Source organism: Fringilla coelebs (genome assembly GCF_963513975.1).
Source record: "Fringilla coelebs genome assembly, chromosome: 23".
Taxonomy (NCBI): Eukaryota; Metazoa; Chordata; class Aves; order Passeriformes; family Fringillidae; genus Fringilla; species Fringilla coelebs.
In genome coordinates this window covers 3,738,257-3,757,007 of record NC_140049.1, presented here as the reverse complement: position 1 = coordinate 3,757,007, position 18,751 = coordinate 3,738,257, and the positions used below count along the sequence as shown (strand labels likewise).

Below are 18,751 nucleotides of genomic sequence, written 5' to 3'. Positions count from 1 at the left end.
GCTTTTTCCTACTTGCACTGATGCTCAGAGAAGAAAACTGTGTGAATGAAGAGCAATAAGGCTGAACCAAACAATTCCCCCTGCCAGTCTGACAGCTTGGGCAGACAAGCAGCAGATTAAAACATTTCCACTGGTATTTATAACTCAACAAACACACAATCTGCTCGTCTTGCAGCACTCCTGACCTCCCATACCTGTCTCAAATCAGCTCAGGGAGGCTGGTGAAGTGCACAGATGCTCTGCCAAACACAAACTCTCCCCTCAGCCCCAAATTCCTCCCTGCAGTGGAGGTGCCTGGGCTGACAGTGTTATTTGGGAAGTTAATCCCATCCTCCCCAAAGAGTTTTAGGAGATTTGGTCCCATCTGAAGGCAGGGGGAGGAACAAACCCCAGGGAGATCAGTGGTGGAGCTGTGACCAGGGTGTGACACTGCCCAGCCCAATTAGCACCAGACTCCTTAATGAACCCAGCCCCAGCTCCTCAGTGCCAAGTGCTCCCTCCCAAAAGCTTCCCAGGGAATATTCCACAGAGGCTCCATCCAAAACACCTCCCAGCCTCCCCTGGCTCAGCTCTTGTCCTTGTCCTCCTCTGCTCTCTGCTCCTTTGTGCCCTCCCAGCCACCAACAAGATCCAGAAACCACAACAGCCACAAAGGGCACGGGCTGGCTGCAGGCTGGGTGCCAGGATTCCCTCCTAGCTGCAGGAGGAGGTGCCTGTCCTTCCTCACAGCCCCTAAACTCCTCTTCCTCAGAGAGATCCAAACTCCTGCTGCAGGAGGAGGTGCCTGTCCTTCCTCACAGCCCCTGAATTCCTCTTCCTCAGGGATCCAAACTCCAGCTGTAGGATCAGCTGGCTGTCCTTCCTCACAGCCCCTAAACTCCTTTTTCTCAGAAATCCAAGCTCCTGCTGTAGGATCAGGTGCCTGTCCTTCCTCACAGCCCCTGAACTTCTCTTCCCCAGAGAGATCCAAGCTCCTGCTGTAGGATCAGGTGCCTGTCCTTCCTCACAGCCCCTGAACTCCTCTTCCTCAGAGAGATCCAAACTCCAGCTGTAGGATCAGGAGGCTGTCCTTCCTCACAGCCCCTAAACTCCTCTTCCTCAGTTATCCAAGATCCTGCTGTAGGATGAGCTGGCTGTCCTTCCTTAGAGCCCCTAAACTCCTCTTCCTCAGAGAGATCCAAACTCCAGCTGTAGGATGAGCTGGCTGTCCTTCCTCACAGCCCCTAAACTCCTCTTCCTCAGAGAGATCCAAACTCCAGCTGTGGGATCAGGTGCCTGTCCTTCCTCACAGCCCCTAAATTCCTTTTTCTCAGAGATCCAAACTCCAGCTGTAGGATCAGGTAGGTGGCTGTCCTTCCTCACAGGCCCTAAACTCCTCTTCCTCAGAGAGATCCAAGCTTCAGCTCTGTTACCAGCTGCCCTGTCCTTCCTCACAGACATTAAATTCCTTTTTCTCAGAGATCCAAACTAAAGGGTGACATGGCCTGTCCTTCTTTACAGCCACCAAATTCCTCTTTCCCAGAGAGATCCAAGCTCCATCTCTGTTATGAGGTGCCCTGTCCTTAGAGCCCCTAAATTCCTCCTTCCCAGAGAGATCCAAGCTCCAGGACACATTCCCAGGCATTGTCCAAAATTGTCAGGTAATTCTGGATATTCCCACTGATCCCACACCTTTGTCCCTCCTGCCACGTGATGCTTCCAGGGCTTGCTCTGATTTAAACCCCACTTTGCACCTTCAAACAAGCCCAGCCCTCCCTGCCTCCCCCAGGGCAGGCTGCACCAGTTTCCCCAGTAAAGAGCAGACTTCCCATACCATCATCACTGGTGTGGTGCTCAGCTGTGACATCCTGCACTGAATCTTCTGCCAGGGCTCTCTCTCCATGAGGGCTTTCACTGCAACAGAAGGAAACAGGGACAGCTGTAACTGCTGGGGATGGAGGTGCCCTCATGGCCAGCAAGCAGACAGAACATCCTGGAAAATAACCAGACAGAACTGGGAACATCCTGGAGAGCAACCAGCCAAACCTGGGAATCCCCATCAGGGATCAATATTTAGATTTTTTGCTGCTACAGACACTTTGTAGATGCCTGTGCTGAAGTGGCTGTGGGTGAAAATCAAGCTGAATTCTTTGTTGATCTTTGCTGACTCTTTCTGAGTGCTCTCAGCAAAGTCCAAGCTCACCTCTGACAGGAGATGCTGAGCACTCACTCAGCAGTGCCAGGCTGGGTCCAGCTCCTCCCTCCCCTGCCTGCACTCCTCACTGCTCTAATTAGCTCATTAGCTGGCTGATGAGAAAGCTGCAACTTCCTGGGGGAAATCACTCCTGGATTTATAACCTGATATTTCCAGGTCTGTGTCTGCCATCTCCCTCCATCCCTTTCATCACCACCTTAAAATGTCCCATCCATTTCCCTCAACAACTCCCCCAGCCCAATTAGCTGTAAATAAAGATTCCACAGCACCCAAACCACCAAGAGGACTCATTTATGTTCAGCATGGAGAAAAGCTTTGAAAGCATCAACAGACAACAAGTGGCAAGCAAAGGTGATGTTTTTGTAAGCAGCTCCCTCTGGACAGGAGCAGAAAGGAAACTGGAAGAGGATCCACTGCCTGTCCCAAGCAGCTCCACAGAGCTGCTGCCAGCTGGCAGCCCTGCCTGCCTCGCTCAGGAGGAAAAAAAAGGGCTAAAAAACCAGTGCTGGCTCTTCATCTTACACCAAAAAATTCCTTTGCTGCCTTTTGTGACTCCTTAAAGGTGATTTTTAAATCTTCTTCACACAGGAGCAACTTCATCCCCTCATTCTGGCCCTGCAGTGGTTGAAATAATTTTATTTTTGGCCATCTAACCTTTTAAATATGAGGAAAACAGAAAGGGCTGCAATGTCTGAACAATTCTGGCTCCTTATTCTGCTTAATCCACAGCACAGCAGGCTGCCCACCCTCTCCTGAGCCTTTCTGCTCTTTAATAAAGTTTACAGAAGCCTCTGAAGCCAGCTGGAGGCCCCAGGAGGAAGCAGCACCGAGGGCTAAAGTTTCACCCAGACTGTGAAGTCACGTTGAGCACAGCTGCAGCTCCAAGCCCTGCACAGGGGCCACGCGCCTCTCCCCAGCCATGCCTCCTGAAAAGCAGCATTTCCCACCTAAAAAGCAAAATTTCCCACCTAAAAAGCAAAATTTCCCACCTAAAAAGCAGAATATTCCACTCAAAAAGCAGAGTTTCCCACCTAAAAAGCAAAATTTCCCAGCCAAAAAGCAAAATTTCCCAGCCAAAAAGCAAAATTTCCCACCTAAAATATTGTCCTTGCTGCATTTCCCACCTAAAAATATTGTCCTTTATAAGTATAATTTTAACAAATGAAATTGAATAAAAGTTACATTTTGGTAACCATCCTAGATCATAAAATTACTGATGGAACCTAAAAAAAAACTCTTCATTTTCAATTTGGAGAAAAATCTGTTCTTGTTGCATTTCCCACTTAAAAAATTGTCCCTGATGCATTTTCCTCCCAAAAAAATTGTCCTTGCTGCATTTCCCACCAAAATCCTGTCCTTTATAAATATAATTTTAACAAATGAAATTTATTTAAGTTACATTTTGGTAACCTTCCTAGATCATCATGATGGAACCTAAAAAAAAAAAAAACCTCTTCATTTTTAATTTGGAGAAAATCTGTTCTTGCTGCATTTCCCACCTAAAAATTGTCCCTGTTGATTTTCCCACCAAAATCCCTTCCTTTATAAGTATCATTTTAACAAATGAAATTCATTAAAGTTACACTTTTCCACCTAAAAAATTGTCCTTGCTGCGTTTCCTACTTTAAAAAATTCCTTTAAAAGTATAATTTGAACAAATGAACACCCACACTGAGGGTACTCAGCACGCTTTTATTCCCTTCACCTCACGGCACAAAACCTCTTGTCCAAATTAATGTGTTTCCTCAAGGCCATAAATATTATTAAGTTGGTTTTTTTATTATTAAGTTGTTTTTTTGGTTTTTTTTTTTCCCCCTGCAATTCCTTCATATAAAACATCAGCTAAAAACATCAGAGAGGGGGTGAAATGAAGAGAATTTCCAGAAGGTTTTGGCAAGTGCTGTGCACACAGCGGTGAGTTTGGAGGAGTGATCCCACAGCTCTGAGACGAGCCAGGGGAACAAGGCTGCTCTGTCCCCACAGTGGCTGCACTGAAAAAACCTATTTATTTTAGCCAGGAAAATAACCAATCCCACTGCTGTGGGGCTGAAGGGGAGCAGGAGCAATGGGGGGGGAGAAGGGACACAAATGAACATTCCTGATGCTCAGGGGGAAGCAAAGCCTTCCTTTCCTCTCCTTTCCTCCTCTTCTCCTTTCCTTTCTCCTTTCCTCCTTTCCTTTCTCCTTTCCTCCTCTTCTTTCTCCTTTCCTCCTCTTCTCCTTTTCTCCTTTCCTCCTCTTCTCCTTTTCTCCTTTCCTCCTTTCCTCCTCTTCTCCTTTCCTCCTTTCCTCCTCTTCTCCTTTCCTCCTTTCCTCCTCTTCTTTCTCCTTTCCTCCTTTCCTCCTCTTCTTTCTCCTTTCCTCCTTTCCTCCTCTTCTTTCTCCTTTCCTCCTTTCCTCCTCTTCTTTCTCCTTTCCTCCTTTCCTCCTCTTCTTTCTCCTTTCCTCCTTTCCTCCTCTTCTTTCTCCTTTCCTCCTCTTCTTTCCCCTTTCCTCCTTTCCTCCTCTTCTTTCCCCTTTCCTCCTTTCCTCCTCTTCTTTCTCCTTTCCTCCTTTCCTCCTCTTCTTTCTCCTTTCCTCCTTTCCTCCTCTTCTTTCTCCTTTCCTCCTTTCCTCCTCTTCTTTCTCCTTTCCTCCTTTCCTCCTCTTCTTTCTCCTTTCCTCCTTTCCTCCTCTTCTTTCTCCTTTCCTCCTTTCCTCCTCTTCTTTCTCCTTTCCTCCTTTCCTCCTCTTCTTTCTCCTTTCCTCCTTTCCTCCTCTTCTTTCTCCTTTCCTCCTTTCCTCCTCTTCTTTCTCCTTTCCTCCTTTCCTCCTCTTCTTTCTCCTTTCCTCCTTTCCTCCTCTTCTTTCTCCTTTCCTCCTCTCCTCCTCTTCTTTCTCCTTTCCTCCTCTTCTTTCTCCTTTCCTCCTTTCCTCCTCTTCTTTCTCCTTTCCTCCTCTTCTTTCTCCTTTCCTCCTTTCCTCCTCTTCTTTCTCCTTTCCTCCTTTCCTCCTCTTCTTTCTCCTTTCCTCCTTTCCTCCTCTTCTTTCTCCTTTCCTCCTTTCCTCCTCTTCTTTCTCCTTTCCTCCTTTCCTCCTCTTCTTTCTCCTTTCCTCCTTTCCTCCTCTTCTTTCTCCTTTCCTCCTCTTCTTTTCTCCTTTCCTTTCCTCCTCTTCTCCTTTTCTCTTCTCCTTTCCTCTTTCCTTTCCTCTCCTCTCTCCTTTCCTTTCCTCTCTCCTTTCCTCCTTTTCTTTCCTCTCTCCTTTCCTCCTTTTCTTTCCTTTCCTCTCCCCTTTCCTTTCCTTTCCTTTCCCCTTTCCTTTCCCCTCTCCTTTCCTTTCCCCTTTCCTTTCCTTTCCCCTTTCCTCCTTTCCCCTTTCCTTTCCCCTTTCCTCCTTTCCCCTTTCCTTTCCCCTTTCCTCCTTTCCCCTTTCCTTTCCCCTTTCCTCCTTTCTCCTTTCCTTCTCTCCTTTCTCCTTTCCTTTCCCCTTTTCCTTTCCTCCCCCACTGCCCATTTGACAGGAGCTGCTCTGCCTGAATTGCTTCCAGATGTGCTCTGAGCCCGAGCACGTGGCCGGCCCTCTGGAGCTGGGGCTGCATGGAAATGGTGATTTTGCATTCCTGCCTCTTCCCTCCCCCTGCAGCCCTGGAAATTCAGCTGTGCCACAGCCTTGGAGGTTCAGCTGTGAGTGACCCCTGTGTCTGAAGCAAAGGCGCTCCAGACAGGCACAGAGAAAAGGCAAAAGCAGGAGAGGAAGAAAAAAAATAAAAGGAAAAAATAAAAACAACAAAAAGAGATTGATTTTGGCAGCAACCAAACCAGAACATCCAAGAAAATCCCTCCACAGCCTTGCCCTTCAAGATAAGTGAGTGAGGTTTGACAACTGCACAGCTACTTTATACCAGCTTATTCCTTTAAAGCTCTCCAGAGAGACCAGAGCCATCTTTGCTGCTATAAAACAGATTTTTGAACTGCTGCAATCCTGAATTAACCAACACAGCTTCAGCATCCCAACCCATGGGTAAACATCCAGCATGGCCCTGCTCATGGATCCATCATACCAGTAATCCTCTGTGTTGCCCCCTCTGCTGTAGACTGGGCCCTCCAGCTCCCTGGGCCCTGGGAAGATGTTCTCGTGCTGGATGATGATGGTTTTGATCAGTTCATTGACATGAGCCTGGCAGGAGACCTGGTCATGGCCCTCAGGCACAGACATCAGCGTGGGCCCAAAGCAGATGGCCAGGTTGTAGGGATCCATCATGTTCTCTTCACTGAACTGGGACAAACTGCAAAAAAAACAGAGGTGGGAAAGAGGGTGAACAGCAGAAATCATCATCAGCATTGTCACTGAAAAATCCCCTCACCAGGACTTCTGCTGGGAAGCTGAGAAGCCTCAGAGAAAAATGAAAACAATAATGATCTGAGTTGTTTCTCCTGTGTTTGGCTGCTTTGGAATGTGTTTGGAGATTGTTTTTCCAACATGTGATTGTGTCACTGGTTTCATGTGAATTGTTTTGACTTAGTCACCAATCAATGTCCAGGGCTCTGGAAGGAGTCACAAGTTTTCATTATTATCTTTGTAGCCTTCTGTCTGGATCCTGTCTCTATTCTTTAGTTTAGTATAGCATTCTTTAATATATCATAAAATAATAAATTAGCCTTCTAAGAACATGGAGTCAGATTCTCAATTCCTCCTTTGTCCTGAAAATAACCCACACCATCACCATCCTCTGCTCAGAACACAGCTGAGCTCACTTTTGGGCTTCATGAGATACAAATATTCTGGATCCACATAAAAAGTGAAACAATCATGGTATTTAGTGAGAAATGAGATAGAAACCGCAAAGGGAAAGCTCTGGGTGCTGAATTTAATATTTGACTTTATTTCTTTGTTATTGTTCAGAGCCCACCTGCAGCCCAGCTCAAGACTGGTGTTACAGCAGGACCCCCCTGCCACTGATCTAAACTGAAAGAGAGGAGGCTAAATGAGATATTGGGAAGGAATTCCTCCCTGGGAGGGTGGGCAGGCCCTGGCACAGGGTGCCCAGAGCAGCTGGGGCTGCCCCTGGATCCCTGGCAGTGCCCAAGGCCAGGCTGGACAGGGCTGGGAGCAGCCTGGGATGGAGGAAGGTGTCCCTGCCCTGTCCATCCTCAATAATTCCATGTTTCTCCCAGGCCCTGCAGCAGAGCCCTGGCAGCCAGGGATGCCAGGGCAGGGTTTGGAGGCAGCTGCTGGAGCAGGGAGGCAGCACAGGAGCTCCTGGCAGGGCCCCTGAGCACATTGCTGCACAAGGAGGATGCCCAATTTCAAGGGAATGCTGCTGCCCACCTCTGCAACTGAGACCCTCCAAGCAAAACCACCCCAGAACTTCCAGAGCTGCAATCAAAGGGTCAGAAGGTGCTCCCAGGGGTACTCACTGATTGAGGAATGCAAAGAGGTATCTCATGACAATCAGGGTGGTCTTGGGCAGGTTCAGCAGCACCTTCCGCACGTGCAGCGCTCGCTCCTGCAAGTTATCCATGGCTGGAAGAGAGAGAGACCAGAGTCACCCCTGCTGCCACGGCCCCAGGGCCACCAGGAGCCCTGCCCTGCTCCCCCCAGGGCCACCAGGAGCCCTGCCCTGCTCCTGCAGGAGGGGATTTGCTGCAGAACCTGCTGGCAAAGCCTCTGCCAGAGAGGATCCCCAAACACCTCCCTGCTGTTGGGGGAGATGAGACAGGAAAGCTTTATAAATATGATTGCCTGGCAAATGGTTTTGAGAAGATGGAAACTAAAAGTGAGATTGAAATGAAAGCAGCTTTGAGATGCCTCAGTTACTGAACAACTGGAAAACAATGGTGTGGCCAGCTGAAGGGGATCCCCTTTGGATGGAACAACACCCTCTGCTTGCAGGCAGCTCCAAGGGGCAGAGCAGACCCTGCCAGCCTGGCAGAAGGGGCCAAAGAGGAGTTTTTAGGGTTTAAAATGTAACACAGTGTGGGAATGTAATGATTCTTATGGGCTGTATGTAAATGCTGTAGGATTTGTATCTTGGGCTAGGTTGGTTGGTGAGAATTAGAATATTCAGCACAGAAGGAGATTTATGGTATTGTAACAGGAACCTCTCTCTTACTCTCTTATCCTCTCATCCTCTCTTGTCACAGACATATTTTATGAAAAATCTTTTTGCTAGGATTTTTTTCTCCTGAGAAGCTGAGAGGTCTCATAAATGAAATGTGAACAATGATTCTCTGCTGCTGTGGAATGCAACAGGAGCAGCTTTGATTGGCCTCATGTGGTTGTTTTTAATTCATGGCCAATCCCAGTCCAGCTGTCTCGGACTCTCTGGTCAGTCACAACATTTTACTACCATCCCATTCTTTTCCTTCCAAGCCTTCTGATGAAATCCTTTCTTCTATTCTTTTAGTATAATTTTAATGGATAATTTTCTTTGAATATAATATATAGCATAAAATAATAAATCAGCCTTCTGAAGCATGGAGTCAAGATTCTCATCTCTTCCCTCGTCCTGGAACCCCTGTGAACAGCACCACACTCTCTCTCTCATGTTCACCACTCTCTTTACTTCTCTCAGAGCTGTGGCTGGCAGCTCCAGGCAGGGCCCTTTGCAATAAACCCCAAATTCCAAGCCCTGGCTCCAGAGATTTCCCATCTCCCTCCATCCCACCCCCTGTGCCTCCTCCACCCTGCCAGCGTGGGAGCTCTGGGTGTCCCCTGCTCCAGGGGCTCTGCCACAAGGGCTCCTTCAGTGGGTGTTTGGAAGGAGAAGCTGGAATGAGCACAGTTAAAGGGTGAGGCAAAGGGCTCTGTGTGCAGCAGCCTGCTGAGAAAGAAGTGGGCAGCATAAATCAGCTCCGAGGGGGAGAGAGGGTTTTGCTTCTCAACATTGCACAAATCCCAGTCTGGAAATGCATTTATCAGGAGCAGAAAAGCACAGGCCACGTCTGAAGCTGCCTGCTCAGGGATCCTCAGAGGCTGCCCCTGCAAAGGCCATTTCTCTGCTCGGACAATGGAACCATTCTTCAATTCTGGGGGGATGCAGCAAGAGCCAGGCCACTTAAAAACAACACAGAAACCACCACCAACCCTCTGGCTGGCAGAAACACCTTCAGCAACCATGAAAAATGTTAGCAGGGAGAGCCCTGATGGTTGATGTGCTGGAGCAGGAGGCAGTGGATGGTCCCTTGTGGGTGTGAAGCTAAAAGGAATATGAATAAAAACTCTATGAATAAAAACTCTATGAATAAAAACTACCTTGTCAGCTGAGGCCAGCACACAGGAGCATGGCAGCAGACACCCAGGGAATGCAGATATCTAGGGAACCCTGCTGGTGATCCCTGCCATCCTCTGATGACAGCTCATCAGGATTATTTTACACAAAAGAGAGTTTTTTTTGCTTTATTCTCTTTTTTAAAAGAATCCTGGCTCACACAGCCCTTAAAATCTGTGAATTTTTATCTCCTTGTTCATTCATGTCAGAGCAAGGATGGCTGTGAAAAGGTGACTGGATAACAGAGACCAGCCCAGCAGCACAAACCCAGCCAGAGGAACCCCAAAATCTCACCCTGGAGTCAGGAAAAAAAGGGGAAAGGGAAAGAAGACAAGTGGGAGGATGAGGAAAATGAATCCTATTTCCTCCCAGTTCTTGATGTACTTACTGACACAGGCAATCAGGTCATGGAAGATGTCCTTGGGGAAGAGGGGGTGCTCCAGGCCTCGGAAATAGAGCTTGAGGACTCCTGCTATGGAATCCATGTCGTGGTCGTTCTGGTCCCCAGCCAAGGGATCCTCCCCTTAGGAGCAAGGAGGGAAAAATCAGAATCCTGGAGGAAATCAAACACTGGGAGAAAAGGGTTTGTGTTCATCCCAGCCACCCCAGCTGCACTGCAGAGTGAGGCACAGAGAGGTGCCCAGGTGGGAAGCTCTGCCAGGAATGCCAGGGCAGCTCTGTCACCCAGGTGTCCCCCTGGCACCCACGGGGTGTGGCAGTGCTCCTGCTGCAGGGATGCTCCAGGTGTTCTGGGCAGGGGAGCACAGCACAGCTTTGGGGCTTTAGGTGACCCAAAACTGCAGCTCAGGTGACCCTGGGGACACTGAGCATCACACACCTGGCCCAGGGGACACAGGGGACACACAGACATCACACACCTGGTCCAGAGGACATACAAACATCACCCACCTGGCCCAGGGGACACAGGGGACACACAGACATCACAGGGGACACACAAACATCACCCACCTGGCCCAGGGGACACAGGAGCATCACCCACCTGGCCCAGGTGGCACAGGGGACACTGAGCATCACACACTTGGCCCAGGGGACATAGGGGACACACAAACATCACACACCTGGCCCAGGTGGTACAGGAGACACACAGACATCACACACCTGGCTCAGGTGGCCCAGGAGCATCACACACCTGGCCTAGGTGACCCAGGGGACACAGAAACACCACACACCTGGCCCAGGTGGCCCAGGAGCATCACACACCTGGCTCAAGTGACACACAAACATCACACACCTGGCCCAGGGGACACAGGGGACACTGAGCATCACACACCTGGCCCAGATGACATAGAGGACACACAAACATCACAGGGGACACAGAAACATCTCACACCTGGCCAGGTGGGTGCAGGCCCAGGGAAGAGGTGGGGGAATTGTTTCTGGGACAATTTGTTGCTGCAGATCCAGCAGGGTCAGCCTGCCCCACCACAGGGAGGATGCTCACTCAAGGAGCTGCTCCCTGGGGAAAACCCTACCAGCCATAATTAGATTTAATGATGGGGCAACCCTCAAATTGAAGCTATATATATCCATTATGGGACTGAAATTACCAAAGCTTGCCTATTATCTTAATAACACCCAGGATAATAAATGGGCCACTCCAAACCTGAGCACTGTCCCTGATATTAACTGCCACCAAGGGCTCTGCATGGAGTAATAAACTGCAGGGACCTTATTGTTAACTTTGGCAGTGCTCTACATCACAGATTTACAGAGACAAGTGAGATGAGGGGGGAAAAAAATCCTCTTTTTTATTTCTGCATGGAACAAGTGGGTATTTCCCCAAGCTGGTATTTCTTCATATTAAAAAAATTTTATATAAAAATCTGATTCTGATAAAGTGGGTATTTCCCCAAGCTGGTATTTCCTTATACAAAAACTTCTTTAGCTAAAAATCTGATTCTGATAAAAGTGGGTATTTCCCCAAGCTGCTATTTCTTTATATAAAAGATTTTTTATATAAAAATCTGATTCTGCTAAAGTGGGCATTTCTCCAAGCTGGTATTTCTTTATATAAAAAATTTTTTATATAAAAATCTGATTCTGATAAAAGTGCGTATTTGCCCAAGCTGCTATTTCTTTATACAAAAACTTCTTTATATAAAAATCTGATTCTGATAAAAGTGGGTATTTCCCCAAGCTGCTATTTCTTTATTTAAAAACTTCTTTATATAAAAATCTGATTCTGATAAAGTGGGTATTTCCCCAAGCTGGTATTTCTTTATATAAAAAAAAAAAAAAAAATCTGATTCTGATAAAGTGGGTATTTCCCCAAGCTGGTATTTCTTTATATAAAAACTTCTTTATATAAAAATCTGATTCTGATAAAAGTGGGTATTTCTCCAAGCTGCTATTTCTTTATATAAAAGATTTTTTATATAAAAATCTGATTCTGCTAAAGTGGGTATTTGCCCAAGCTGCTATTTCTTTATATAAAAAATTTTTTATATAAAAATCTGATTCTGCTAAAGTGGGTTTTTCCCCAAGCTAGTATTTCTTTATATAAAAAAAATTTTATATAAAAATCTGATTCTGATAAAGTGGGTATTACCCCAAGCTGGTATTTCCTTATACAAAAACTTCTTTATATAAAAATCTGATTCTGATAGAAGTGGGTATTTCCCCAAGCTGGTATTTCCTTATACAAAAACTTCTTTAGCTAAAAATCTGATTCTGATAAAAGTGGGTATTTCTCCAAGCTGCTATTTCTTTATATAAAAACTTCTTTAGATAAAAATCTGATTCTGATAAAAGTGGGTATTTCCCCAAGCTGCTATTTCTTTATATAAAAACTTTTTTAGATAAAAATCTGATTCTGATAAAGTGGGTATTTCCCCAAGCTGGTATTTCTTTATATAAAAAAAAAAAAAAAAATCTGATTCTGATAAAGTGGGTATTTCCCCAAGCTGGTATTTCTTTATATAAAAACTTCTTTATATAAAAATCTGATTCTGATAAAAGTGGGTATTTCTCCAAGCTGCTATTTCTTTATATAAAAGATTTTTTATATAAAAATCTGATTCTGCTAAAGTGGGTATTTGCCCAAGCTGCTATTTCTTTATATAAAAAATTTTTTATATAAAAATCTGATTCTGCTAAAGTGGGTTTTTCCCCAAGCTAGTATTTCTTTATATAAAAAAAATTTTATATAAAAATCTGATTCTGATAAAGTGGGTATTACCCCAAGCTGGTATTTCCTTATACAAAAACTTCTTTATATAAAAATCTGATTCTGATAGAAGTGGGTATTTCCCCAAGCTGGTATTTCCTTATACAAAAACTTCTTTAGCTAAAAATCTGATACTGATAAAAGTGGGTATTTCCCCAAGCTGGTATTTCTTTATATAAAAAAAAATTTATATAAAAATCTGATTCTGATAAAGTGGGTATTTCTCCAAGCTGCTATTTCTTTATATAAAAACTTTTTTAGATAAAAATCTGATTCTGATGCTTTTCCTGGCTGTGACACACATTCCTGCCTCCTCTGCTGTGAGGGTTTTCACTCTCAGGTAGATGGAGCTGAGGACAGGTGACATCACCCAGCACACGTCGCTCATTAAAATTCCCTCTCCCCCAAAAGCAAAATAAAGCTAATTAATGTCTGCCCTTCTCCTGCAGCAGCAAGCAGGGAAAAACACTGATCCTATTCTTTGGGAGCACAGATTCCAGGGATGAACAGAAGCCCTGTTGTTCCCAGGGACTGCCTGAGGAGCAGCTCCTCTGAACCTGCCCTGCCAGGGAGAACAGCCCAGCGAGGAGCTGATGAGTCAGGAGGCTCCCAACTGCTCCCTGCCTTTGTATGGAAAAGGGAAAAAGAGAAAAAATATCCAATCTATTAAAAGCTACCTCAAATTAAGACTCTCTTGAAATTTCCCTCTCTCCCTTGCTGGTATTTTGAATAAATGTAGCCAAGCTGTGCCTCAACAAGACAGAAAAAAAACCTCTGAAATTCATCCTCCAGCACACAAAGAGCTGGGGAGAGGGGAGGAAACTGCAGTTCCACCTCATAATGAAATCCTCCACGTCCTTTAGTGTTGCAAACAATCAATAAGCTATCAGGCATGAGAGGAGATTGAATTCAGAATATTTATTACACAGGCACTCCACGGGGTACAAAGCACAACAGCAAACAAGTGAGAATTCAAGGTTAATGAGCACCAGGGAGGTGTTTGGGAGAGCCTCACTCAGGAAACACCAAAAATCAAAAGGAAAAAAAGGAGTGAGCTGCACCCAGGGCAGCTCTGAGAGCTCACAGAAATCCCCACACTTGGCAGCAATTCCTGGGCTGTTGGGAGAGCTGCTCCTTACCTCTCTCAAATGCATTTTTGATGTCATTCACTTCGACCTGGGAGCCAGACACTCTGAAAATCCCTTCGTGCTGCAAACCTGCAGGAAAACAAGAGATGCTGATGACAGGGAGAGATGGATGAGATAAAAGGAGATGGCACCTCCAGCAGCCACAACTCCTGCAAGAAAGGAGAAACAAGAACAAAGGCAGAGGATGCTGCTCAAAAGGCACTCTTCCCTGAGATGTCCAGAATATGAAAAAAACAGAACTCAGCACAGACAGAAGAATTATTAACCCTTCTAAACTGCTGGAGTGACAGCCATTCATGTTATCTCTCACCCCAGAGGGTTTTACAACCCAGAGGAAGTCATAAAGCAGCAGTGGAGCAGCCAGGAGTAAAATACGACCAATGCCAGGAGGAAAAACATCTAAACTGAGTTTAAAAAGGACCCAGCTGAGTCTGGTGGAAAATCAAAGGCAGTTCTGGAATCTGAGTGAAATCAGCATCTCCTGGTGCTGGAATCAGCTTCTCCTGAGGGATTTATCCCCCATCAGCTCCCACTCCAATGTGGTACCAGGATTTTGACCAATACCAAGAAGAAAACGTTTAAAACCTTTAAATAAAGGACTCAATTGAGTCTGCTGGAAAATCAAAGGAAGCTTTGGAATCTGAGTGAAATCAGGTTATTTTATTTTATTTTATTTTATTTTATTTTATTTTATTTTATTTTATTTTATTTTATTTTATTTTATTTTATTTTATTTTATTTTATTTTATTTTATATTTTATAGGAATGTCCCACAAACTCACTGTGCATAGGTTATTTTATTTCATTCTATTTATATTTTATTTTATAGGAATGTCCCCCACACTCACTGTGCATAGATTATTTTATATTATTTTATTTTATTTTATATTTTATTTCTTTCTTTCTTTCCCAGCAGTGTCCCCCACTCACCGTGCATAGGTTATTTTATTTTATTTTATTTTATTTTATTTTATTTTATTTTATTTTATTTTATTTTATATAATTTTTTTTCATTTTATTTTATATTTTATTTTATTTGTTTTATTTCTTTCCCAGCAGTGTCCCGCACTCACCGTGCATAGGTTATTTTATTTTATTTTATTTTATATTTTATTTTATATTTTATTTTATTTTATATTTTATTTTATTTTATTTTATATATTTATTTTATTTGTTTTATTTCTTTCCCAGCAGTGCCCCGCACTCACCGTGCATAGGTTATTTTATTTTATTTTATTTTATTTTATTTTATTTTATTTTATTTTATTTTATATTTTATTTTATTTTAATTTATTTATTTCCCAGCAGTGTCCCGCACTCACCGTGCATAGGTTTATTTTATTTTATTTTATTTTATTTTATTTTATTTTATTTTATTTTATTTTATTTTATATTATTTTATATTACTATATTTTATATTTTATTTTATTTTATTATTATTTTATATTACTTTATTTTATATTATATTTTATTATATTATATTTTATTATATTTTATTTTATTTTATTTTATTTTATTTTATTTTATTTTATTTTATTTTATTTTATTTTATTTTATTTTATTTTATTTTATTTTATTTTATTTTATTTCCCGCACTCACCGTGCCGGCTGATGAAGCGGATGCAGCTCTCCACCACCAGGGGAATGGCCTGGCAGGAATCCTGCCCAGAGGGGAACCCCAGATGCAGAAAAGAAATAAAAAACAACAAAAAATGAGCAAGATTTGACTCTGCACACCAAGATCACACCTGGCTCCCTTCATCCCAAACTCCAAAGTCCCAACACTGAACTGGAATTCCCAAATTTTTTCCTTTTTGGGTCCCCCTATCCCACAGAAACACATTTTAGCTCACTTGGCTACCAAAAAAACAACAGATTATCCCCAAATCTTTATTACAGGAAGGCACAACCAGAAAGCAGTTTGGAATTTTAAATTTAAAATTTTAAATTTTGCCATGGAAAATGAACAAGGATTTGGATTTTTGATCCCAGGTCTGTCAGAACACAGAGTAATTTTAAATTTTAAATTTTAACATGGAAAATAAACAAGTTTTTTTTTGATTTTTGATTCCAGGTCTCTCAAAACCCAGAGTAATTTTAATTTTTGTCATGGAAATGAACAAGGTTTTGGATTTTTGATCCCAGGTCTGTCAGAACAAAGAGTAATTTTAAATTTTAAATTTTAACATGGAAAATAAACAAGGGTTTTTATGATTTTTAATTCCAGGTCTCTCAAAGCACAATATAAAAGCAATTTTAAATTTTGCCATGGAAAATGAATGAGTTTTGGATTTTTGATTCCAGGTCTCTCAAAACACAAAGTAAAAGCACTTTTAAATTTTGCAATGGAAAATGAACAAGGTTTGGGATTTTTGATTCCAGGAAATTTTAAATTTTATCATGGAAAATGAATGAGGTTTTGGATTTTAGATTCCAGGTCTCTCAAAACCTAGAGTAATTTTAATTTTTGTCATGGAAATGAACAAGGTTTTGGATTTTTGATTCCAGGAAATTTTAAATTTTGCCATAGAAAATGAATGAGGTTTTGGACTTTTTAATCCCAGGTCTGTGAGAACACAGAGTAATTTTAAATTTTTATATTTAACATGGAAAATAAACAAGGTTTTTTTTGATTTTTGATTCCAGGTCTCTCAAAACACAAAGTAAAAGCAATTTTTAATTTTTTTATAGAAAATTAACAAGGTTTTGGATCCAGGTTTGAGGGATTTCTCCAACAAGACTGAAAAGGTCCATGGAGGACAGGGAGGGACAGATGAAAATTGTTTTTCCACCACTCCTCCTCTTCCCACACCACACCCCTGCCTCGTTACTGAGGGAAATGTTAATTGTTTTAATTATTGCTTTAATAATTACCTGCTTCCTCACGGTGGAGCTGCGCCTGCCACTGGTCCAGGGGAGCAGGAGGGAAAAAAAAAGAGCAGAAAATCAGAATAATCCTCCCCCATCACCAGCTCAGCCCTACAGCGCTCCCAGCCACGAGCTGGAGCAGGGAGGGATCCAAAAATCCCGGTGAGCCAAAATTCCAGAGCAAAAAATCCCAGTAAACCATAATTCCAGAGCCTGACATCCCAGTAAACCAAAATTCCAGAGGCAGAAATCCCAGTAAAGCAAAATTCCAGAGCCAGAAATCCCAGTCAATCATAATTCCAGAGCCAAAATTCCAGAGCCTGAAGTCCCAGTAAACCAAAATTCCAGAGCCTGAAATCCCAGTCAATCATAATTTCAAAGCCAAAATTCCCAGTAAACCAAAATTCCAGAGCAAAAAAATCCCAGTAAACCATAATTTCAGAGCCAGAAATCCCAGTAAAATATAATTCCAGAGCCAAAATTCCCAGTAAACCAAAATTCCAGAGACAAAAAATCCAGTAAACCATAATTTCAGAGCCTGAAATCCCAGTAAAATATAATTCCAGAGCCAGAAATCCCAGTGAACCAGAATTCCAGAGCAAAAAAATCCCAGTCAATCATAATTCCAGAGCTGAAAATTTTAGTAAACCATAATTTCAGAGCCAAAAATCCCAGTCAATCATAATTCCAGAGCCAAAAATCCCAGTAAACCAAAATTCCAGAGCCTGAAGTCCCAGTGAATTATAATTCCAGAGCCTGAAATTCCAGTAAAGCAAAATTCCAGAGCAAAAAAATCCCAGTAAACCAAAATTCCAGAGCCAGAAATCCAGCAGCACCCAGCAGCCAGGCTAAGCTTTGTCTGTCTACTCTCATTTGTTGGTGTTGGTTGATATTAATGGCAGAAAAATAGGAAAAAAGCTTTTTTCTGCCAGGGTTTCCCCCTCAAAATTTATTGCTGGGGTTTAAAATTCCTTTAGTTTCTTGAGATAATGGCAGAGAGGCCCTAATGTATCACTCCAGCCAATTCCCTGCCAGGGCAGATGGCTGCTGAATTATAAATAAGAGGATTATAAATGTGATTTTTTTTTTTTAAATGTGTTAATTTGGAGGAAATTCCTTTTGTAAAAAAAAAAAAAATAAAAAACACTGAATGAAAAAAAAAATTAAAAAATAATCTGATTCTATGGGATGTCAGAGACAACGAGGTGGGTTTAAAACTGTTAGCCAGCAGGATTCTTTGATATTTTAAAATTGTTTCATGATGAAGAATATTTGATTATTACAGATGTCAGGGTCTAATTAGGAGCTGTCAGTTTTGCCTGGCAGTGAGGAATGGGGACAGCAGTAATGAGTGCATGCTGCTGCTAATCACCTTGCTTTTGTTAACGAGGCAGGATGATGCAGAGCCCCAGAGCCCCCTGAATCCATCACTCTGGAGATTTCTCACTCACACAGTTTGTTTGATGGTCAGAGTGGCTAAAGGAACTTTGTAAAATAGGTTTGATTATTCTGATAGTGATAATTGTCATTTAAATAGCAGTATTTTGTCTGCTTCAGTAAATGGTGAGTAAAACAGTGTCTGATGTTTTAGTTGTTCATCAAAATGGGGGGGATGAAACAGGAAATCTTTTGCTTGGCAAAAGATCTTGAGAATATAGAATTTATAAGTGAGATTGAAATGAAAGGTTTGGGAAACAATGGTATGGCCTGTCACAGACATATTTTATGAAAAATCATTTTGCTAGGATCTTTCCTCCTGAGAAGCTGAGAGGCCTCAGAAATGAAATGGAAACAATGCTCTAAATACACCAAGGCAAGAAAAGGAACTTGTTTCTATTAGCTAATTATATAAATTATTATTATTATTATTATTATTATTATTATTATTATTATTATTATTATTATTATTATTATTATTATTATTGTTATTATCAGTATTATTATTATTATTTTACACATTATATTTATAAAGATTAAATTTATTATAAATTTAATTAATAGAAACAAATACTATATCTATATATATATGTCATATCAAATTTAAATTATAATAAATGAATAAATGTATAGAAAATATAATATGTAAAAATATTATAAAAATT

General features: G+C 42.4%; 1 protein-coding gene across 1 annotated transcript in view; it reads right to left on the bottom strand.

The window, feature by feature from the left end:
• The window catches only part of SRGAP2 (SLIT-ROBO Rho GTPase activating protein 2), a 120,422-nt gene that overhangs the window by 16,653 nt on the left and 85,018 nt on the right, over positions 1–18,751 (bottom strand). The window contains exons 12-18 of the mRNA XM_084220863.1: positions 16,656–16,686; positions 15,382–15,442; positions 13,773–13,850; positions 9,835–9,969; positions 7,594–7,699; positions 6,237–6,461; positions 1,814–1,893 (exon numbers count right to left, since the gene is read on the bottom strand). Of these exons, the coding sequence (XP_084076989.1) occupies positions 1,814–1,893; positions 6,237–6,461; positions 7,594–7,699; positions 9,835–9,969; positions 13,773–13,850; positions 15,382–15,442; positions 16,656–16,686 (716 nt within the window). The remainder of the gene's footprint in view (positions 1–1,813; positions 1,894–6,236; positions 6,462–7,593; positions 7,700–9,834; positions 9,970–13,772; positions 13,851–15,381; positions 15,443–16,655; positions 16,687–18,751) is intronic.